This window comes from Tigriopus californicus, chromosome 7 (assembly GCF_007210705.1).
Source record: "Tigriopus californicus strain San Diego chromosome 7, Tcal_SD_v2.1, whole genome shotgun sequence".
NCBI classification, from domain to species: domain Eukaryota; kingdom Metazoa; phylum Arthropoda; class Copepoda; order Harpacticoida; family Harpacticidae; genus Tigriopus; species Tigriopus californicus.
In genome coordinates, this window is record NC_081446.1 from 3691514 (window position 1) to 3715739 (window position 24226).

The 24226-nt window shown below is 43.8% G+C and overlaps 4 protein-coding genes across 5 annotated transcripts; 2 read left to right on the forward strand and 2 right to left on the reverse strand.

Annotated features, from left to right (window-relative positions):
* The first annotated feature begins 69 nt into the window (after nt 1-69).
* Nucleotides 70-2883, forward strand: LOC131883397 (nucleolar protein 8-like). The gene is made up of 2 exons (XM_059230861.1): nt 70-2522; nt 2586-2883. Exons 1-2 carry the CDS (start codon nt 471-473, stop codon nt 2817-2819), a joined length of 2286 nt encoding a protein of 761 aa, XP_059086844.1. The 5' UTR covers nt 70-470; the 3' UTR covers nt 2820-2883.
* A 3398-nt stretch (nt 2884-6281) lies between these two features.
* LOC131883466 (uncharacterized) lies at nt 6282-7421 on the forward strand (the record flags this gene model as incomplete). Its single annotated transcript, XM_059230948.1, is given in 2 exon segments — nt 6282-6822; nt 7001-7421. Coding segments are annotated over 2 exon segments (630 nt in total).
* A 114-nt stretch (nt 7422-7535) lies between these two features.
* On the reverse strand, nt 7536-11533 carry LOC131883465 (E3 ubiquitin-protein ligase synoviolin A-like). The gene is made up of 4 exons (XM_059230947.1): nt 11176-11533; nt 9571-9732; nt 9121-9502; nt 7536-9053 (listed from the first exon to the last, which is right to left on the reverse strand). The coding sequence occupies exons 1-4, from the start codon at nt 11406-11408 to the stop codon at nt 7695-7697; spliced, it is 2136 nt and encodes a 711-aa protein (XP_059086930.1). The 5' UTR covers nt 11409-11533; the 3' UTR covers nt 7536-7694.
* A 1453-nt stretch (nt 11534-12986) lies between these two features.
* Nucleotides 12987-19027, reverse strand: LOC131882943 (serine protease nudel-like). 2 transcript variants are annotated; one of them, XM_059230232.1, is made up of 7 exons: nt 18890-19027; nt 17869-18761; nt 17597-17789; nt 16136-17531; nt 15612-16063; nt 14346-15542; nt 12987-14284 (listed from the first exon to the last, which is right to left on the reverse strand). In XM_059230232.1, exons 2-7 carry the CDS (start codon nt 18750-18752, stop codon nt 13127-13129), a joined length of 5280 nt encoding a protein of 1759 aa, XP_059086215.1. In that variant the 5' UTR covers nt 18753-18761; nt 18890-19027; the 3' UTR covers nt 12987-13126. The 2 variants fall into 2 exon arrangements, with proteins under 2 accessions (XP_059086215.1, XP_059086214.1); XM_059230231.1 differs by having other exon boundaries at nt 17597-17804.
* Nucleotides 19028-24226: the final 5199 nt, after the last annotated feature.

The window sequence follows — 24226 nt, forward strand, 5'->3', positions numbered from 1 at the left end:
CAAAAATGTGTTTTGGGAGCCCTTTACTTGTTGTATTTCCGATTTTGTTTTCATTTTCACTTTCAGGGNGGACATAGCCGAGGTGGTCGTGGTGGGAGGATCCTTCACCCCTCCTGGGAAGCCAAGAAGAATGCCAATCCCGGTTTGGCAGAGTTCCAAGGTCGGAAGACCACCTTTAATGAGAGTGGAACTTCCACCTCGTTCTCGTCTTATACTCCGCCAGCATCTAATAGGGCCACCGATTTCCAACCTAAGAGCGCACCTCAAAACGTCCATCCCAGTTGGGCCGCCAAGAAGGAGATGAATAAAGGAATGGCCCCATTTCAGGGCAAGAAAATTGTCTTCTGAGGCTAATAATGCATAACTTATATGAACGCTTGCATAAAACAGAATAAGTGGCTTTTCTCTTCAGCGGCTGTGATTGAGTCATGTGATCACGATTGTTTCTCTCGCTCTGTTTCAGGACGATCATGACGAATGCCGAGGCCAACAAGCGCCTGTTTGTGGGGAATCTCCTCCCTGATGTGGCCTCGGGAGACTTGGAGCGGCTTTTCGGAAGGTACGGACGCGTCACCAATGTTGAGATCAAGAACAAGACTGACATCGACGGCAAGATCACCTCCACATTCGCGTTCATCAGTGCCGATATGACGGAGGAGTCATTGCCCGAGTGTATTCAAACGCTCAATGGCTTGAAATGGAAGAAACAGAACTTGAAAGTCCAGGCTGCTCAAGAGAGCTTCATGCAGAGGCTCCAAAGGGAACGTCAAGAGAGAATCCAAAAGTTTGCTAATCAACAAGAACAAACGCATCCGAAGCAAGTGCCGCAACGGGAACAACAACAACAACACCAACAGCGAACGCTTAAGCACGATGAAAAAAATCCCAACTACGATCCCATGTCCATGTTCAAAAGAGTAATGAAGAATGAGGAACCCTCTGCCAAGAAACCAAGTACAGGCTCGAAAAAAGAAGACAAATCGAAGGGCCTTATCGATCAAGAGTCCATGTTCTTTCAATGCTACAAAGAGAAAGTGGACGAAACTGTGCCAGGGGTTGGCAAGGCCAAAAATGGATTGGTAACCTTTTCGGATGACGACGTCGACGACAAAGATCAAAGAGATCGGAATGAAGGTCGACCTTCGAAGGTCAAATTGAAGGACAAGCCCCGGGGAATGATGAGCAATTCCAAGCGAAAATATCACTCCAGTAGCGAGGATGACGATACAGAAGAAGACACGGCGGCACAATCCGTGCCAATGATCCCCAAAAATGTCCATAAAAAAGTCGAAAAACCTAGCCAAGTATCCAAACCTAAGCCCAAGCCTTTAGCCAGAAAGCGTTACTATTCGAATTCAGATGAAGAGTCGGAGAATGAGAACGAATCTAAAGTACCTACAAATCAAGGATTACGGTTTGGCGGAGATTTTTGGGGTGATTCAGATGACGAGCAAACCAATCATAGCAAGAGACCCTCAAAGAAATCGTTTGAACAAAACTTTAGCAAACGGCCAAATGTCGAGGACGCCAATGCGAAGCGATTGCAATCGATAAAACAACGGCAAAAGGAGCTGCAAAGAACCCAGAAAACCCTCGGAAAGATCCAAGTAGACGGTCCAATTCAGTCGAAAAAGATCATTTTCGACCACAAGGACATCAAGCACGAGAGCAAGTCTAAACTCTTCCAGGAATCCGACGAATCCGACGATGAAGACCATTTCAAAGTGAAGGAACAATTCGAAGGTAAATCGGGCGAGAAGCTCTTGGAACTCCAATCCAAAATTGCGGCCACCGATGATCGCTTCAAGGTTGATTCTCGCTTCAAAGAAAGTGATTCATCATCATCATCATCATCGGACGAATCCGAGAGCGAAAGAAAGATCGTAAAGAATCAAGGAGACATCCAGAGCGAGAAGCCACGCAATCTAGCGCTTTCTCAGTCAGTGATTGGTGATAAAAAGAACACGGCCGTTAAGAAAGAGCGAAGAGCGGTCGAGTTCAAGGACACCTCTCGATTGCGATTTGATCCGGATGACGAGTCACACGCTAAGAAGTTCGAAAAAGGTCAAGATAGCGATTCAGACACCTCGGAGACATCCCAAGTTGAGCCGCCTCCACCCACTGAAACGCCCATGCCAGAAATGACGAACGACAAGTCCTACTTCCTCAAGAAGGACACGTTTTCGAAGAAGGAACCAAAAAGCGGGTTCTCCTTCGGGTTCAAGGTCGGAGAAACCGGCCAATCCCAAGGCTTCAGTTTGTTGAAGAAGTTCGGTCGAGAGCCTTATGAAGCCGAGGAGGTGAGCAAGAAGGACAAGAAAGGCAAATTAGGGTTTTTGGAGCGCAATCCTTTCAAGTATGACTCATCCAGTGAGGATGACGAAGTTGAGGACGAGAAACCGAGTAGTGAGCATCAAAGCTCGCAATCTAAACCGGCCCTGCCATCGCAAGAGGATCAAATGGCCGAGTTTTCTCGGAAATTGGCTCAAAAATCGATTTCCGTCTCAACGAAGCTCTCCGAGGCCTGCTGTACTTCTCGGAAATTGGCTCAAAAATCGATTTCCGTCTCAAAAAAGCTCTCCGAGGCGTTCTTGTTCAAGGTCAATGATCCAAGATTTATCGAAGGCGCCGAGTTCTTGTCTCATGACAAAGAATCATTAGATGAGACCAGAGAGAAGTACGAGGAGCAAAGGCCGATCCTGGCCAAGATAATCAAGAAGAAGCGTAGAAATCGCGTGCAAAAGCAAAACCAGATGACCATGAAGGCCAAGAAAAACCGGAAATCGGCGTGGCAGCAGAAGAAACTGAAAAAAGAATGATCACTCTTCTAGTTTATACATTTATTTGGCTCCGATAATTAAAACACTAACGTTTGAACATTTCGACGGAACCTCCTCATTTTTATCAACTTCCTGTCACCCACGACAAGTTTCATTCATGGAGTTGTCACTAATCCCCACTGAGAAGAGTTGGTTTCACCATGACAAACGGTCAGGCTTGTAAGAAACATGTCGGATCTGTGTCAGTTCGTCAGTAAAGCATCCCTCTATTTCGCTCCTATCACCCTCATTCAAATCTTTCGCGAGGAGTGGCCCAATTTCCTCCTGTACGTGACCCTCATCACCGTGATCCTGTTCTCATCCGTCTTTCTTGGCGCTTTTATCTACGCCAAATCCTCATATCGAGCCATTCGCCACCAAAAGCTCCGTCGATTATGCGCCCCCACCACCAGTGAACTGAGATTTGCTCATATCGACCAGATCGACTCCAGTATGGTAGTCGAGACCTTTGAATTGGCCACGGTCCTTCCTAGCACGCCTCGTATTCTCAGGGTTAGAACGGACACTTAAGACAAGATGCTCGGGATTGAACTGATAGTGTCGATTATGCATGCCATCTTATCTGGCTATATGTTGGTTAGAACTGTTCATGTCAACTTGTTCCTAGCGAGTCTAGTCGGGGTTGTGAGCTTGAGTATTTGTCTGGTGGTGATCATCTTTATGCGGAAGCGGATCCATACCTGGTCCATTCGTCGCCCGGAAGTGATTCAATTCCCACCTAAAATGGTGTTTTTAGGAGAATCAGAGCGTGATTTGGACACCATCTCGCTTTCTACCATTGCTGCCGACGACATCCGTCAAGAGCATTCTCATCAGATGAGACTCCTAGCATTGGAACCTTTGGAACGGACCTCATCGTTTGGGTCTTTCAATCGACCATCGTCCTCCTCTTTGAGGAACGGGTATGAAGGGTCTTCATTGCCAGGTGAAGATGGGCCTTTTGAATTACGATTCGCCGATCGAGGCCATTCTACTTTTGATTCCTAGGATTGAGAAGCATGAACTATAGAGATGTGCCTTAGACTGTGTCGATTTATCCATTCATTCACTCATTCATTAACTCGTTCACTCTGCCGATAGTCATGGAATGATTGCTCCAGACAAACAGCATGGTATAAAGTAATGTAAATAAAAAGAACAGAGAAAACCTACCCAGTCCACACTGTCTTTTTATGCTAGAGTAGATGGACATGACCCTGTCTTCGACCCACACGCAATGCCATGTTCACATAGCCACAAGTCTTTAATAATTAAGACAGATAGCAGAACGAGAGAGAAAGAGAGGTACTTGATCGATTGATTACAACGCACCAAAATTAGATTCCCTCTAAAGAGAGGCCCATAGGGATTTTTAGGCATTGTGCCCGAGACATATTGATTAAGGATATAGAGTGATTGCAATGCCGATACCTATGTGTTGTGACAGAGGAAAAGGCTCAGTGGAGTCGATCTTGAAGTCGTAGAGCAAAAAACCACTAGCGTTCTTCAATAATTCAGAACGAAACCGTTTGCGAAAGAGGGGAGAGAGAAAACTGAAGCAATGGAAATGGCACAGACCATAAAGGACTAAAATGGAGAACAAATATACCATATTCGGGTCGAAAACGACAGCATTATCTTATTCATTTTCAGTGGAAGCAAGTACGCTTTGAGATGTGGATTTTAAATGTAACCCAAACACGTTTGGATCTTCGTAACCATTAACTTCAATCAAACTTAGAACAAAGCCTGATCAAAAGATATTGTCAAATAAATACATGTGCCCAAATTCGGGCCCAAAACTTGCCTGAGGGAACTCAAGAGAGATGGTCAAAGTCACATGTTCATGACTAGCAATAAGTCCCCTGTGTGATATGTTATCCCAATTGTCATGCACTAGTCACTAATCCAAGACTGATCTGTGTACCATGTACCAAAACTGTATGTACTAAAGCGCCCAATGTGGCCCAATTTTGGACCTTTTAATTTCGTCCCAAACCCAAGTTTTTAAACTACTTCCAAATGTAAGCAAACCTATTTGAACAAAAAATGTCCCTTTGGGGGCTAGCTAAAGGGCTTAAGTTCCTCTTTAAGCACCGTTGAACTTACTCTGAGTGTTCTAAAAGCCAGTTTGAACCCCTTGGGACCAATTTAACTTTGCAAAACTAGAGCTTTTAGTTCTCTGTGTGTGGAAAATGAATTAGGCTTTGAATAACAACCATAGTACTCATATGAATTAGAATTATAAACCTGGATGTCTTATTTTATAAGCCAGAAACAGCTTCAAATGTTTCATGACAACTATAAATCATTATAGATTGTGATTACCTCAATTTTCTTTGCACAAAGGGTGGCTTTCACGTCCGGAAGCCTGTTTTGCAATTGCGTTATCTGAATGTTACTTACAACAATAATCTAAGTTGTTATTCAAAGCTCAATAAAAAGTCTTTGACATTGCGTTATTTTTTAATGTTATTACATGTCATAGAGATGCCATGAACCCCAAAACCAATAGAACAGAATACATTAGAACACCATGTACTTGAAAATACCTATCATCGAAAAGTTTGTTAACCAATCTTTCTTGTTTTTGGGCAGGAAGCCAATGATGGCATGAAAGTCAAAAACACCTTGTTCAGCTTCAAATTGTTTAAGAACAAGCTTTGCACGAGTGATGTGAAAAATAGAAAAATAGGACGTTTGAGCTTTCCTACATTCATAGCAAGCAATAAAACAATTCAAGTTGTACATTAGTTTAAGCAACACAACTACAAATCATCATAGAACATGAATGCCACAATTTTTATTGTTACAGATATCTGATGTCAAGTCAATCCTACTCAATAAAATAGATAAGCGAATAGATAACGAATATACAGTCAAATAAGAAATTACAAATTTTCATCTGGAAAAGCTGGAGATTACGTAACAAAGTCCACAAAAAAAAAAAATAATCGTTATTTATCTCTTTCATTTTGTAATCAACTTCTCATCAACCCCCAAAAAGTCAGTACCTTACCAACGGCACATGGAAAATATCTGTCACTTAGTCTGATAATGCTTCTAAACCAAATGTAACGTCAGTCACTTTGTATTTGAATGCAGTCATGAATTTCGATTTCAAGTCGAAATGAGTCCAATCCATGTTTTACAGAAATTCTAATATTAAAAAAAAAGTTGCCTTGCATTTCATCCCAGCCTATCGCACGTCAAATATCTGCTCCCACTTGTGAAGTATTCATTAGCCGCTTCGAGATCAGCGAGAAACTGATAGTTGGTTATTCGAACATCTCAGACCAATTGATAAAAAAGAGAGAGAGAGAGAGAGAAAAAAAAAACAGGAGAAGCAGAGAGGGGATCTCGAAGCTTCGAAATTGTGTTCCCAGTCAGTTCCATCCAGAATAAAAGTGGAAAACACATCTCATGTTCAGGCAAACGATTTCCAATTCACGCACATACACACGTATCCGCCCAAGCACGTGTGTGACGACCAACGGGAGCCACGGCGACTTGCCGCCGCAAAGAGGCAAGCAAGCCTCTAAGGGCGAGCCATTCCTCGGAATTTGGTTCACTTCTCTTCCATTCGGTGCTTCAGTTCCAAGGTGAAAGCCTAACGACCAAGCCCCACGACGTCTAGGGAACAAAATCAGTGTCTACACGCATGCTCGCCAAGCATATTTGAACCTTCATCAAGACGACCATTTCATTGTGGGAAGGTCAAATCCAACACAGAACACCATTGTTCAATGCTTTGAGACAGCTCTTACGATCCTAGTGAACCTGAAATCAAAACCATGAGTGCCATGGCCATGGCGACTCCGTCAGATCGCGGATTTCGAACAGTATTTCGTCCCGCATCCCAATACTTTGTGATCGACCAAGAGAAAGAGGAACAGTTTCAGGAATGGCGGAAGAGACACATTGAACGTCTGAAGAAGAGCGCCAATATCAAAGCCCGGGTTTACGAATATTGCTCCCAACCCCGAGTTCTGGATCAACAAAGGTATAAATATGGCTTTCTTTTAGGCTACTCTTAATTGCATGCCAGGCCGGGGAATTTTGGCATGCATTTCATAATTAGAATATCGCTTCACTGTTTCACGGCGCAATTGGCCGTTATCAAGGTTGCACATCGATCAAAAAACCACCGACATAATGTACTCGTTTCAATTGCATTCCAGGCGTCCGCAAACGCAAAATGTGACCAAGTTATCGCCGATCTACAACAACTCCGACTTTCGACTACATCGACGCAAACGTTTAACCAAAACCCGCCCAAAACACCGATCCACGTCCCATGTTTCCAAATTGGTGGACACAAGCTCCGAAGAAGGCGATCGAACTGGCACCAGTAACACTTTGTCGTCAGGAACCAGTTTGAATCCGTCGGATGAGGGATTTGCCAGTTTGAACAGTTCAGTGTCGTCACGTGGAGCGAAAAAGGCGGGAAAAGCTTCATCAAGAGGCAAGAAAGGAATCCCGCCGGATAAACTGGATTCTGTTATTCATGAATTGGTCATGGAGGTTATAGAACATTCTATGAGCGAGGTCCGATTGGAGGAACGGCATATAGCACATTTAGTGAGCTCTAGCAGAGCTTAATGTGGATATTTTACTAATTACATGAGACAGAATATGAATATTTTTCCAACACCATTATGCTCATACCCCAGATCAAATGCCGGTTGGACTAATCAATCGAAAAATATAAGCAAATGAATTAGGAATTCTATATTCTTTAGCTGGGGGGTGAATGAAAATAAGTTTGATAACTCTACTGGTACACTAGACCAATGGGCAGAAAAAACAATAATAATAGGATCAAGAATATTTTTTTTCATCAAACAGACAATGGGACACGCACAACTTTCCTGCTCAGTTGGATTTCTTGCTCTCCTCTGCGTTCTCTTTCTGGGCTTGTTGCTCGAATAAGGCCAACCTTCGTCGGCGTATTTCGTCTTGTTCTTCATTCCTTGAAGGCCTGGAATCGATATTTCTCGCCGGCGACGCGGATGACGTGGATGGCGAGGAGAGCAATTCGTCTTGAAGTGTGGACAACACACGTTCCGGATCGATAGCAGGATCCTCTTGCTTCCTCTCATGAGATGTCTTGGCATCCATTTTGGCAATCACTGCCTCGGCTTCCTTCTCCAAAGACGGATTAGGCGCCACCACCCTGGGTCGAGCTCCCAGCAAACTGTATGTCGTTGAACTGGTTGAAGTGGTCACGTTACTAACACTCCCAGAACTTGATGAGACTGTCGAGGTTGTGCTTTGGGTTGCACTCGTCGTGGTGGTCGACGATTGCGTTGCGGTAGATGTCGTAGGAAATGAGGGTACCCCTGGTTGAAGCCTGGCCGCAACCGAGGAATATTGTTGCATTTCCATGACGGCAGCATCCAGCAAAATCTGGATGTTTCGCAAGCATCGGACTCTAGCCTCCACGTTTTGGCGTTCCTGCCCTTCCATGGCCCGGAGTTCGTCGTCAGTCAACCCAGCGAAGTTTACGGGTGGCAAAGGTGGGGGTACACCAAAGGGAGCCCCGAAAAATGGTGGCATGGGAAAGAATGGAGGAGGAGTCATACTTGCTGCTCCTGGAGGTCCAGTAGTGGTAGTCGCACTCGCCGAAGGTTGGGTTGTGGTGGGTCTTGGGGGGGCTGCAGCCCCAGGTCTTCCCGGTTGACCACCCACATTGTTCACTCCAGGGAATGGTGGCATCGGGAATGGTAGGCGTCCTTGCATGAACATATTGGGATCAAACATGGGGAACTGACCCGGACGCGGTTGTTGCTGAGCGCCTTGATTATTGTTATTGTTACCAGAATTAGCATTGTTGTTATTATTGTTGTTGTTGTTAACGCCAGCCGGGTTGGTTCGATTCTGTCCAGGGGCTTCGAGAACCTCCAATCTACAAGTAGGACATGTCTGTTGTCGCTGGAACCAGGACCTGAGACAACTCTTGTGGAAAATGTGGTTGCAAGGTAGCTTCTTCGTGATGGTATTGGTATTCATCTCTTCACGGCAAATAATACAGACATTGTCCGTATTGGCCAACTCCTCGGGTGTGGCATTTGGGTAGCATGTGTTCATAACATGAATGGCTCTGCGAGATAACAGAACACCGTTGAAGGCTCTCTTGAAGGACTTCAAGGTCTGATACATGGGCCTGAATGCAAACACCGGGAAAGTGTGGGTTCGAACCAGGATGAACACGAAAATCATGTACAACAGAGACTGGAAAGCAATGGAGTCACCTTGAACACAAGGGAATACCACCTGAATGTTTTATATTGTCGCTCACCTTGATGAACCCAATCACCACTTCGGTGTACAACATGAACACGGCCTTGTCTTCCCAGGGATTCTCGCCGTATAAATCGATCACGTGAAGTACATACTTGATGGCTGTGGTCGTGAGAATGGTTAACAAGATGGCATATTCAAAGGCAAATACCAATTGCACGGAGGGTCCCTTCGACACTGTCGAAGTATAGGCATAAGCGATCAGTTGAATGTCCACACTAGCCAAGATGATCATCAGCGAGACCATGCGTATATGGAAAAGTACCGTGATGTTCGGTGATTGCTCCATGTAATCCACTCGGTCTTCGGTGAGCCAATGGAATATCTTCAAAAAAACCAGGATGGTGAAGAAGACCACAAAGTTGGGCGAAATATCATCTCTGCATTGGGAACAAATCGTAAAAAATCACGTTGGTATGCATGCGTGGATTGGCTACGTATGACCTACCTGAACATGGTGAAGGTCAATCCCGTTTCAGTGAAGACGTACCAAAAGCTCTCCACCAAACGCTCTACTTCGGCCGCTCTTAATTGGCCGAAGAAGATTTTTCGGACCAATTTGCCAAAGAGAATGACAAACACAAAAGATTGAACATAAATTACGGCCATACTGAAAAAGAAATGAAAACGTAAACCAAATTACCAAATCATTAAAGGTCTTTATATAGAAACTTCGATAGAGTCTCGTTTTACAACTTTTGGTAGAGAACATAATTTATGACAAAATCATGTATTATGTTGATAAATCAACCTTTCAAGTGTTCCTGATAAAGCGCTCTTATCTAAATCATTGAAGCAAGTACCCGATATTGAATCCGAAACAAATACCACAACAAGTTAAATCAACTGAATAATTCATATCCAAGTCCAATTTCCATCGAATTTGAGAACAATTTTAGACTGACCTTCCATTTTCCGGCCAAATTTTACACAAGATCCCTCAAACTCAGGTAATCCTAAAGACACCGCACTTTCCAGACCAGTAGAAATGAACCCCTTGCGTGCAAAGGGATTTGTCTTAAGCTCTCGGAGATACGATCCAAAGGTCAGATTTTGTGCCATCCAAAACATTAGTAATCATTATTAGGTTAAATAGAACAGTGTAGACGTTATCATCTGCAAATTAATCGCTACGCCGACCTTTGTCAAACCTAAATGTACCAAAAATAATAACATACGGATAACTCTTTTTTAAGCTTTTGTAGGATAAGACCCATGGGGTTTACCTTTTTATGGCTAGTAAATTAAGGCCCAAAAAAGTATGACTCACGCTTTAGGTGAAATGTATAAATGTAACTTTTGGAAAATTACGCTACACAAGATATCAGGGCCCCAAATCATCCTCGTCATCTGACTTCACATTGAGTTCAATTGGTTAGATTTTGCATGCTTAGGTTTTCATTTTAAAACATAAGAACAACCAAGTAATTGATTGAGAAAAAAACATCCATTTTAAAGTTGAAAGCAGACACTGAATATTGTGCAATCCCAAAGTAGTATAGTAATACTATAACCCTCTTCTGTGTCTGTACTATACTACTTTGGGATAGCACAATATTCAAAGAAGGTACGAAGGGTATCTGATACTGTCTGTTTTCAAACGCATCCATAAGCTTTGTCCCAATCTAGGTTTTAGGGTCAATTGCAGCGACCGCAGAGGCTTAATGGGCGTTTTGAGAGAAGCTTCAAGCCCGTGAAACTTCTCTTTTTGGGGGCAGCTTCATCGTTCAATTTGTTTGCCTCAAATATGTTTTGAATGGCGTTGATCCGGTAGCAGGATTTAAGCGAGACTGGGCAAATTTCTGATCAAAATTCCAGATCAAACCTAACTCCCAGCTATATCTGACAATCTTTTTTCAATTTTTATGTGTTTCGTCACTTTGCGGTTTAGTATTGTATGCTTGTACACCTTTTTCGGACAGCATTTTTTCCCATTCTTGCGATCTCGACCATTTTTTTAATACCATCGTTCTATACCTACACTGTACATTGTGTTTTATAGTGAGTGATTTCCAACAATAAACTATAACATAACCCAACCATCTCTCCATACCTAGGATTGGATTTGGTGATATAAACCACGGAGGGGTAGAACTGTTGTCGCTGATAGTAAGCATTGGCCAACACCAAGCCCGTCAATCCGAACGAGCAGAGCATGAGCAAAACCGAGCGGAGCCGTTGCCACACGCTGGACGACATCGAAGGCGGACCACCGGGCGCAGGAGGGGCAGGCGCTCCGGCGCGAGGGGCGGGGCGTGGGGCCGCATTCTCCACGCCGATATTCATGATACACGACCAACCTGACGAGTTCTAACGGGAGAGTTTGCAGTAGTGCTTCCGTGTCTTAAAAATTTGCAGCTACTGCCACTCAGTTGCTTGCTACACGTCACTCTTTATTCTTGAGTTTAGAGAATCTAGAGGATCCGTCAGTTTACCAAAGACACAATGGTCAGGGTGACAGTGTGTTGAAGAAGTTCAAGACGGGTCCTTTTATTAACAGCTGACGGATGACGTCAGAGGACGTTTTGGGGAAAGATCAATTGCTATTTGAGACTACATAGGTCTTGGTAAAGGATTGCCTCACAGCTTCAAGTCATTCATAGTTGGAAGAAATAGGTCATCATCAATACAGTGTTTAAGCTATAGTAAGTTCACTCATTGGCCCACATCAACAATATTTTTCTGCCAACACGAGCTATTTCTGGTCTATTGGGTGTTGGAGTTGAGTTGATGACAGTACAAATTGAATTTTTGAAACCTTATGATTTTATAGGGGTGATCTTACTTCTACATTTTGTTTTGTTGCCATCATTGCCTTCAGATTGAAGCATTGACCCCCCGAAAAAGTTTGGTGATCTTGGTGATTCAACCTTGNATCTTACTTCTACATTTTGTTTTGTTGCCATCATTGCCTTCAGATTGAAGCATTGACCCCCCGAAAAAGTTTGGTGATCTTGGTGATTCAACCTTGCTTCTTTCTATTCGTCGTTGTTAACTCAAGGATACCTGAAACAGGTTTTAAGGTCTCTCTGGTTAAGTAGTTTCTAACATTTGATTTTGACGTATTCAAACGGATAAACGTTATTCTCCACCGAATAGTTGGCGGTGCTACTTTTTTAAATCTTAACCTGACCCAATCAAACCTAATCTAACCTAAACCAATCTAACCTAAAACGATATTGATAACCCTTAAAGTCTCACATTCAGTTCTCCCACAAATTTAAAAATGAGCACCGCCAACTAATCGGTGGAGAATAACGTTTATCATTCAAACGACTTGCTTTTCGCCACCTTTTATTCATAAGGAACTGAGAACAGGATTGTGATGTGAGCCGGCCCATAGACCGGGCGCTCGCAAACACTCTTTGCCTAGAAGGCCTGCAAAGATACATAGTGAGCGGTAGATGAGGTGTTGTTGGCCGTCTGTCATTGGGCCTCGAGGGCGCGGTAGTTTTTAAATCCCGAGGGCAGGGACTTTTTAAAGGGGCTCCGGCAATGGAGGCCCTTTAAATGGTCGTCGTTATTATTTCAGTGTCGAGATCAACACCCTCCATAAGCTTAACTTCACGATCACTTGGACAGTGGCAAAATGAGTTATCATTTGAATGGACGAACCAGTCGGCAAATATATAACTTTGATACGATGGAATGTCGTCTCCCAGCGTATTTAGCGTAGTACAAGTTAGGCTAATTTTCTGGGGAAAGGTCGATGCTTTAATGCCCTAATGATTATGGGTAACATCCCCAGTTATTTGACCAATGGTGGCCCCAATAGGGAGTCCAAACTTTCAAATTAGAAAAAGTCACCCCCACTAGCAATAGATTTTGCGTACATTTAAACACTTGCTTGTAGAAGTCCGTCACTTAGGTTACATGCAGGGTATATTATTGAAACGTTATATTCTATAAAAATTTAATTCACGCACTCATGCCAAAGCACAACGGTTAAAATGGGAAAACAAATCGTTCACATTCTGGGAATCCATATCATAAGAAACAATAGCTCAATAGTATTGACGGCACGTGAGATAAACGAGTTGGCAGGCCTCAAAATGGGCTTGCTCCACGCCCGTCATCGGGATTTCGGGGCCCAAGCGGGCCCGACTCTGTGGTTCGCTCAATGTCACACTAATGGCGCCTCGGAACCCTTTGCTCTTACAGAGAACATCGGCGAACGAGTTGATCAACGCCGGTTTGAAGGATTGTAGACCAGCGCAATACAAGAACTTCTTGCCAAAAGCCACAAAATACAAGTAACCTTTAGGAGACGAGATGAATCGACCGAACGGATCTTTGGGATGTTCTTTGACGTGGAATTGCGGCCAGATCGCGATGCAATCCAGTTCATCGGCCCCATTGCTACATCGTGTCACGTTCGGATTGGTATCCCAATCGCAAACCCCGAGCGATGGAATGCATTCATCGGAGATCGAGATCGAATTGTATGAGGCACCGGCGGAGAGCTCGCCAATGACACACCGGTAAGCGTCCGTAGCATTCACCGAGGACGAGTTCGATCCAATGCCTCCGGGAAGATCTGGGCAACACGTGGCTGCACTTTCGTCTTCTCCAATGTCGTTCTTGCCGACACATTCCACATTCCCGTTACAGATGGCTTTGGGGTTCAAAGTCTTCAAAGCCACCGGACAGCTATGGCAATTCTCGGGCTCATCGGAGGCCGAGTCATCCCCGCATTCGTTCAATCCATTACAGAACTTGGTCTTGTCGAGACACATGCCGTTTCCACATTGGAAATCTTGTTGTGGACAGGCGCAATGGGTTTGATTGACAAATTCGCACATACGAATTTTGTTGCGGCACAGATTTTCCTCTTCGTCAGCCATATTGGAACAATGAACCACTCCATCACAGATCTCGTTGGGGCTCAGACATCGACCCAAGGGGCATCTGAGGGTATCACAATTGTCAGGAATGTTCTTAAAGGGGTGCTTGTCGGCTTCGGCCGATTTGATCACTGAAGTAATGCCTTCCCGAGCATGTTTCGAGACCAGGGTTTCAAAGCGGTCCGGCGCTTTTTCCGAGCCAAACTTGCAATTGGCTTGACCGGAGAAGTATCCGCCCACGGCGTAATACGTCCCAGAATTATCGGGACATACCAAGGCCCCCGACCATTGTTCCAAACACTCGTTTGTTGGATTTCTCTGAAAAAACATCCACTTCAAAATGAGACTTGCCAATTTCGAAAGATAAACTAAAATTTACCTGTCTGGTGCAGAATGAGTATTGCTTGTTCGGTACGTAGTGACACACCAAATCCACCGTGGTCTGATAGACATGATTGAGGACTCCATTGTAGCGACCAGTGATAAAGCACGTGCGGTTAATAGGGGTCCAAGTCACCGATGGAATGCACACAGTGCTAACGTGCTCTGTCAGAGTAAATGGAGTCGAGAGGAATGCCATCGAAATATTTGTGCCCGGAATAGTCGTGAATTGGACCACACGCCTCAGTTGATCATGAGCCGACAACGAGAACTGCTCTCGATGACCTCCAGCACGAGCTATGATGTAATCGCCTCCCTTGATGTTCGTCATATCAGCACACTCTGTCGAGGTCAACACCCAATACTGATGAACCAAGGATCCTCCGCAAAAGTATTGGCCTTGTTTGTAGAGAGTCACTTGCCAAGGGAACACGCCAGGTCCGGCTAAAGGTGCTTGTTTACCCAGGCGATCATACAGAGGCATGATTCCGCAAGCAGTCGTCTCTGAACACTCTAGATGGACAAATGAGCACGCCTTGGCCTGCCGTTTCTCGACCCTCACCTCGTCGGTCAAGGCTTGTTTTTCCTCCAAGTAGCTATCGAAAGACCTTGGAAACACGGATTTTTGTCCATCTTGATATCTGATGGTCAAGACCTGACCCTTGAGATGAGGCAAGGTATCAGAGGAATGTTGAGTATGAGTGACAGCAAATTTGTAACCCATGTACCGACAGATTTGGTTCGACAAAACATCAGTCCAGGTTTGAACGCAAGATGCTGCCCATAGGCCTTTGGAACTGAAGGCCAGTATGCCAGTGGTCTGCTTTTTGGGGCGGCCATCTTGTTGGAGCCACACCGAGTTTGTGTTGATCAATGTGAAGCAATAACGTTCATCCTCCTTGAACTTGCAGTCTGCCTTGGTATCACACACTTTATGACGAGGAATGCATTCTCGGCTCAAATCGCAGAAGAAGTGGTCGGGATCGCAGAACTTGCAGTTCCTTTCATCTTCCCATTTCTTACAATCCGGATACCCATCGCAAGCGCGATGTTTAGCTTTTCGGGACAGGAAAGCCAGACAAGTGCAAGTTCGTTCATCCGAGTAATCCACGCAATCAGGGACCCGATCGCAAGTCTTTTCTTGGGGAATGCACTGATGAACTGTGTTACAGCGAAAATAACCAAATTTGCAAGTCTGAAATGTAGTACAAGGACAGTTCAAAACAAACTCAAATATGAGAAGAGAGGGTATGAAATATCTTACTTTCGTCGGACGTTTGATGATGGGATAATAAGCGAGGTTCGTGCTTAAAGGGCGCATCCGCTCAATAAAGGGAGAGCTGTCTGGTTCTTGAGGTTCGTTCGAAGGCGGTGAGAACACGATCTGATCCTCATTGTTCTTGGCACACCACAATTCGTCCGTCTGGTCGAAGCAGTCCACGTACTTATTGCAAAGCTCGTACTTCTTGCGACACTTGCCGTCACACACGTGGGTGGGACATTCCAAACGAGGCTCGAACTCTACCCCTGTTCCAGGATCACGAGAGGCGTCCTCGGCCAATTTGTCTTCAATCCATTGGGTGTAGGCATAAACTCTAGTGTAGACACCGGGGGTATCTGATCTGGCGCATCCTTCCCCGTGAGAAATGACGCCTCCTAAGTACCACCGGTTTGGATCATCGGGCTTTTGGCAAAACAGAGGTCCCCCACTGTCACCTAGAAGAAAATACTTTCGTTAATGCATGTGAAGAATTGGATTTATGTTGGGCAATGCAGGGCAGGACCAACCTTGACAGCTATCGATGCCTCCTTCGAATCTCCCGCCGCAGATCTGCAGCTCGATGTTGTTGTAATCTTTCTTGCAGCTCTCCATGATTGGAATCCTGACTTCTTGGAGGTGTTCCGCAGGGTCTCTATCTTCCCTTTTATTACCCCAACCAGCGGCATAACAAATATCCCCAACTTGGGGGCTCATCTCTGGGGAAGTAGGTAAGCAAGCTTGTCCGGCAAACGCGTTGAAGATGAAAGGTTTGTCCACTTTAAGCATGGCCACGTCATTTTTGAGGTATGTCGAGTCGAATTCTTCGTTAATGACGACCTTCACCACTTTCCTGGAGTATTGCAGCGAGGATTTTGAGTTCTTCCGGAGCATTCCCACCAAGATGTCAAAGTAGTACTGGTTCTCCTTGTAGTTCTCAACACAGTGAGCGGCTGTGAGCACCCACTCGTCGTTGATAATGGTTCCACCACAAATAAAATCTCCATCTCTGTAGATCGCCACAATGGCAGGCCAATTCTTGGCATCAGCGTCGGTTCCACCCACGATTTTGTCGTTAATGAGTCCCGCTTCAAGGGTTGTTGTGGGCGCGGTCGGCTCGATCATCAACGGTATCGCCCCTTCCGAGGGTTTAACAGAGGCTCTTACACCACATTTGGGGGTGGGGCAAGTGATCTCGGCCATGGTACTCTTTTCATCTGGAGGCATGAGTGTGAATTGATATGTCCCGCCCAAAAACTTATGACCTGGCAGTTTTTCCAGGGATTTGAATTCCAGGTGAACTACGTTCTCGATGTGTTTCATATCGTCCAAGTTTTGGATCAATTTCACCTCGGGTGGTCCATCCATCATCCCTGGAAGAAGGCTATCACAAACGTCCTCGGCCATGATTTTGAAGTACTCCAGTTCTTGACCAGGTTCGGGGAAATCGACGCACAAAGGATGGAATTGTTGATCCACTTTCCAATACACGAGTCCATCGATGAACGGCGACCCAGTCACATTCGGATTCAAGAGACCTTTGGATAACGGGGCCAAAGCCGCACAATTGGATTCATCGAGTCCGTTCTCGCAATCAATGACGTTGTTGCAAACTTGGTCGTTGAAGATGCATTTGGTTTCGAGGCCGCAGTTAAATTGGCCTTTGGGACAACCGCAGTCCTCTTCATCTTCGCCGTTTTTGCAATCCAGAAAATTGTCGCATAGCTTTTCGCTGGAAATGTACTGACGACAAGTACAGCCCAACTCATCCGAATGGTCTAAACAATGCATAATCCGATCACATCGCTCTTCCTCAATATAACAACCAACACCATTGTCACATTGGATTTCGTTGTCTTGACACTCGCCCACCGAGCGGGCCATTCCAGCAGTCATCGAAGATTTTCCACTTCTTTCGTAAATACCCTTCAAATCAAAGAATTTCAAAATCACCACGCGATACGTAGGTGGGTTATCTAATCCATACATACCTGCAGGTCAGTGTCTTCCATATCTGAGGCAGATTCAATGTCGCTCAGGGTGAGCATGTTTTCGTACGTGACCTTGCCCACTTCAGACTCGGAGGGATCCTTCCAAGAATTCTCCAGATAATCGGCAGGAACTGAGCGGTCTTCGGTGTTGGGCATTTGCAAACCGAATAGAACCCGGAACATATCGGCGGCCCTAGCGGAAGACGGGCTTTACAATTTCATCAATTGGGAATGATCAAACTAAGAAATCCATGCTCATAATCAACTATTACCTGCGAGTTTTCGAACGGGTGGGCTCTTCAGTGGTGACAGTTTGGGGGGTGGTGGTCTTCTTCGTCGCCAAGTTCCACTCCCAAGTTTGCGCTTTGGGCACGGGGGTAGTTTCCTCTTGATCCATATCGTGGGACTCGAGCATTTGGTTGATGGATTCGAAATCATCGTCATTATTACTGAAGAATTCGTCGTCCCAAGGGTTTTGACGCGATTCCAAAACGTTGGGGGTATTTTCGTCAAAGTCTCTAGGTTTGGGCGTACTGGACCACGATTGCTCTCTGATAGTGTTCAAAGTGGCCTTAAGCTCTTCCCGGCTCTTAGGGTCCATATCCTTGAGGGTTTGTTTTAACATCTCGGGGTCCTTGAGTAGTTCCAAAGCTTTCTGTTTAATCCTTTCATCATCGTCGTCTTCATCTCTGTAGTCTTTATCGTGGTCTTTATCGTCATGGTCTTCTCCATGTAGCTTTTCATCCTCTGCGTCATTGCGAGTCTCCTCGATCATTTGATTCGTCGCTTCAGGATCATTCAGGAATTCCAGCAATTGCTTCAATCGAACCAACTGTTCCGGAGTGAACTGAAGATCTTCTTGTCTCTGTTGAGCAGCTTGTAGATGGGTATTGTTCACACAGGGTATGCTTGCCGACTCCAAATTGGTATGCTTGGAATCTTGGACCAAGGCCTCTTCGTGACCGCCATCTCCCGCGCGAACAGCGATCAAAATGATGGCAATGATGAACACAATGACGAAGATGACGGTCAGTGCGCAAATCAATCGACTACGAGTAAAGATTGGCTGAGAAGGCGAACCTCCGCCGGGATTGCGTCCATTCAACAGAGGAGTTTGCGGAATGGCGATCGATTCCTCCTCGGCGTGAGGGGCCATATCAGCTAGCTGGAAACATTTCCAATATGTTGCTAAATATCATGTGTTCCTTATTACGTTTTATTTGTCGCATGCAATCGCCTTGAAGATCTTTCATTTTCAGATTTTGAAAGACGGATTATGGTCGAGATATTTACCTGAAGTGTTCGAGGTCCGATGGAAGTTCAAACACGCCTCTGGAACAATTGGACCGTAGCACTGGAGGACACACCTGTTCAAGACAGATAAGTCACTCCACTGACATATCATGAGCATTCCTTTTTACATTTTCAAAGCTCGGACGTGAAGCTCAATCAGTGTCTTACGAGCAAAACTAGTTTCATGAAGAGCCTCAACAATCGATCCTAAAATTTACCATCTTTCAAAATTTGATTTCTAAATCTATATGGATTTGTAGTTCATGATTTTTTTTTCTCAGAAAATATTGGTGTTTCGAATCATATGGTTGCCCTCCTTGTGGGTTTACATCGTTTATACTTCGTTATGCCCCTTCAGTGACATAACTTCGCGAAGGAGACAAGTTTTATCTTCTCGCAACCTCCAATAAAATGGATCGCTCTGAGGCCATCCATTTAATGGAAAAGTATTTGAAACGAGTGAGCGTTACTTTCACCCGGTTGTGATGACAGAATTTGCCAAAAACCATGCCAGATTAGGGACAGAATTTGCCAAAAAGCATGCCAGATTAGGGACAGAATTTGCCAAAAAACATGCCAGAAAAAGAACAATGAATATCGTACGTTCATAGCAAAGTTCCGCCAAATGTGGATGGAAGTCGTTATAACATTGCAGCTTTAATTACTGCACATTGCTGGACTTCTAAAGCAATGTCATACCGCTTATATCTGGCAAAAGTGGATTGCACAAAGCTTGGACAAATCTACTAAATTGCACTTTTCAATGTCAATTCATGCCTCTAAACTCGCCCCAATTTTGACAGTCATATAAAACATCTACGCAAAGCTAATTTTGGGTTAATTTTGTCAAATAAAGGGTAACGTGAATTTTATTCATATGGGAATATTCCCACCAAAATCTACAGCAAATACTGCTCCTATTAGTTAATATGCAGACAAAACGAATAACAACCAAAATGGCTATGCACGATGGTTATAACTTACAGTAAAGTGTCTACTCAAATGCCAAGACCATGAATCTAAATTGAAAGAAACAAAAGGAATATATTGTAAAGAACAGTTTTAAAAGGAGCTCACATGTGTGTTTGAATTCGTTTAAAGTACACTAAAACGTACCACTAACAAAAATGAAGTCTATCAGTATCAATAAACTTAGTTACCCATTGGCCTAAAATTTCTTAAACATCTATTTGGCAGATGTTTTATGATTACACTTTGAAAGTTGCGTTTTACAGCTGAAACGATCGAAAATGACCTAAGTACGTATATTTCAAGTTATATTGCTAAGACACATATTTGTCTTTTTCGATGGCATGAAAGAGAAACAATCTGTTTTTTTTCCTTTTCGATCATTTTCTATGTTTGTATTCAAAATGCGTATTTTGTATTCAACGTTAATATAATTTTGACAAATTACAAGATTAAGATTGATTTAAGTTGCGATTGACAGCTATGGCATCACAAGTGAAATTTATGGACATTTTGTAAGTTTTAGTGATTTTGCAGACTATTTTCAGGTTTTTCCACATGTTTCAGAAAAGAGAAATATTTTCCTATATTTTTGGGGCATAGATTACTTGGGAATTGGTTTAAGATACAACCAGAGCATTTTGTGGCTAATTTTTTTTAGGCGCCTAAGATTACTCCCAACATTTCTTNAGTGATTTTGCAGACTATTTGCAGGTTTTTCCACATGTTTCGGAAAAGAGAAATATTTTCCTATATTTTTGGGGCATAGATTACTTGGCAATTGGTTTAAGATACAATCGGAGCATTTTGTGGCTAATTTTTTTTGAGGCGCCCCAAGACTCCCAACATTTCTTAATTACGTTTTTCAAAATGTTATCTTCTTACAATTTTCTAGTAGATTCGTATAGTAAATCTGAGATCTTTTCAAAGCTGATAATTTTTGAAAGTTATTCTTTTTGTTTTTCATAACAACGAAAACCATTACCAGAATTTAGTCTTTGTGCCGGGTACCACCTTGTACATATGTTCAACTTCTTTTTGCTTTTTTTTCACGGACATGTCTAACGGCAACAGGGAATCTAATCCCTAATACTATCGGCTATTTTCCCCTGTTTATCTATGTATGATATTTGATCTGCCAACGAATTTGAGTTTGCGTAGTTGTTCAACCCAATGTTAGTCTCCGTTTTCCTAAAAGCAGCCCAAATCTGGAAGCTAAAATTTCAATTTTGAGCAATAACTATTTGGTTATTGTTCAACCAATTCCCGCAAGATGGAACGAGAACCCAACATGCATTAAAGCACTCAATCACGTTAACGGAAATCTACAGTGTATTTACAGTGGTTAATGTTTGTCGCTGTTTTGAAGGCAATCAGAGTCACAGCTCTCTTGAATCGTCGGTCGATCCCATTCATTTCCACTTGAAAACTATCACTTGACCCTGGTCCGCGTGAAAGTTAATTTGTCATCTCCCATATCAAAAAGCAATCTTTTCGGATTATTGACAGTTTAATGGATCCACCAACATTCCCTTTTATCTGGCGACCGACTTCCCTCGAGAGCTTGCAGGCCAACCCGGCGCAACTCAATTCCCAAGCACAAATTCCAATCCAAAGATGGAATTTGGTCGCAAAGAGTTCTCGAACTTTTCATCCACCCCTTCCACCCCTTATCTTCCAATAATCAGTCTGAAAAGTTGAGACTTGGGGACTTATTCCGGAGTTCTTTAGCCAGTTGGGGCGAATGGGGCCTCATTGGCTTGAGTTCTCGATCCCGGCCTCAGGAACCTCCCAATTCCTTTTATGGGAAATTTGGCTCCCCCATTTGAAACTCGCAAGGGCAGAAAAGTGGTGAGAAGGGTCAGCCGGTCATGGACTTGGGAATTTAGGTCAGATTGGACATCGTATATCGCTTGAGTGCATGCACCCACAAACTCACACTCGCTGCCACTTTTCCCTCCAAATGGTTTAACTTTCAAGCCTCTTGAAACATGAGTACAACCTAAAGCAAACATAAAAACAAGCTATATATTCAACCGTGTCAGAGCAACTTGTTGTCTAGTATTTTGATTATGGATTTCATAAATCGAATGTCATGGTTCCTGCCATATCATAAACATTCAATTTCTTTCCTTGACATTGTCAAATCATGAACGCCGTGTATCAAATGAAAGGAAAAGAACGGTATTTTAGATGTTTGTTCAAGTACAATCCTCTCGGTTTTGCTCTTGATACACTTTTCGAGGTCATTGTCAACAAGTGTGAAAAGTCATTTGGTTTTTAGGGTAAAGTCTCTCTCCATTGGCCACCGCTAACTCAAAAGAGATCGTGTTGGTTTGAAATTATTCATATATCTCTCGCATTAAACTGAGTGGTCTGTCTGATTGGATGAAAATTTGGGCTTCATTCGTTGCTTATTTTACTTCGCCTATTTTCATGGGGAAAGTACTTGATGGACCCAATCCACCACGGCAAGAACCGGAGCGCAGTGAGTGGCTTTCAATTTTTTTTCCTCCCTCCACTCAAAGAGACGAGATTTCGAGATTTTTGGGAATATAAAATGAGCTCAAAAGCAAATTTCCCCCACTTCTTTCTCCGCCCGGCTCAGGCCCATCTTCATCTTTCTTATCCTTGTCAAGTTGAATAATTTTGATGACTTTTCAGATTGACAGGCCTCATCTTTCGCTGGTTGACTTTGTCACACACACTCACATAACCACTTGAAAAAAATGGAAAGGGGAAAAGATCCCACTTCCTTTTCTTCGTGCCGAGTCAGCGCCAAAGTTAAACACTTTGTAAAATTTTATCTCAACCAGTCTTAGAGCTCTTGAAACCATCGGAAGGAAGACCGTGCCTCTCCTTTCCCGACTGCCAAAGTCTCATAAACTTTTCTCAAAGTTGTTCGTAGGTCAATTGATAATGGCTTTGACCTTGAGATATCACTTGAGTAAGTGTCCGGGCCAAAGGACCAAGGGTCCAAAGAACAGATCTGAAAAATATGGTGGCTCTAATTGATGGCCTAAATACCGGCACTCAAGAGAGGTTTTTGTGTCCCTTCATCACTGATCCACACCCATGTCTGGTTGGACGAAATTCCTGTTCGTCCCGTTGTTCCGAATTCTCGTCTGTTCATTCGTTCTTCCGTTCGATCCCCGCTCCCTTATCGGAATGTGACAAGCCGTCAATTTAGGAATCGAAATGCTCCATTCAGATAAGGAACCAATACGGGGAGAAGAAGGAAGGGGGCTCTTCTTTCTCTCTGGGTTCCTCCCTTCCATGCTCTCTTGGGTCATGATGCCATTTCATCCCCTCGCATGTTTGGGTACATAAGGTAGAGTAGGCTGGCATTTTGGTTGTTCCACAGCCTCCAAGCTTTTTCGATTTTTTGGCTGATGAATGGAGGGGGGCTTCGATTTGGTTGTATTTTCATTCAAATCTAAACTCCGACTTGGTTTGTTCTTCTGAAGTGCCATAAAAATCAATACCTTTTCCTCTCTTTCTTTTTCTTCTAGGGCGGTTTGTGCCATCAAATGGATTGGCGAGGCCCTGATCCCAAAACGAGCAAACTTTTTCGATTAGTATAGCAGAAAAAAAGCATAAAGCCGACGACCCTGCTTGGTTGGTCGAAATAGTTTGGACCTTGTTCTCACAGATACGTTTCGTCCTTGTCCCATTATCTAGGCTTAGCTTGAATAAGATCGCGACTGGATGAATTGTATGAATTAGCACGAGTGATTGGATTGATATTTTGAGATTTGCTGTTTCTAAGCTAAGGCATTGTTGATAAATATCATAGCATCGCAAATATCATAATGCGGCCAGGTCTAGCCTTGCCTTTTTGTGTTCGCGTTGCAATTCATCATTATAGACGTAGATCAGTCAATCCGTGGATGAGATATCCAAGAAAAGTTGGGAGCCCTTCAAAGAGATGAACAAAGTATAGCGGCGTTTTTACTTGGATGCAGTTGGCAAAAAAGGTCCGAAGTGTGTTTCACGCTCCACGGTACAAAGAAGAATCTTTGGGGAATTTCTCGCCTACCCAAAAGGCTTTGCAACAACGTTAGTGCTATGCCGTACCGTAAGCACGATGGATCTGAGGAATGGCCCAAGAAGGCCTCCCCCGGTTGATTTCCTTTTCTTTGGACCTCAGTTGTTGCCAGAGAGGAAAAGAAATGAGAAAAGAGGATTTTGCTTGATGCATCCATCCAGAGATGCACGTGGTCCGTGGACACGTGTTTAATTGCTAGGACGCAACCTGCTTGACTTCTTAACATAAAAAAAGCTCCAAAAAGAGGTTATCATTCCATTCAGAGTTCCGCTATCAGATCCACGCATGTAGTATGTGGATGCCATTAAATGTACGTTTGT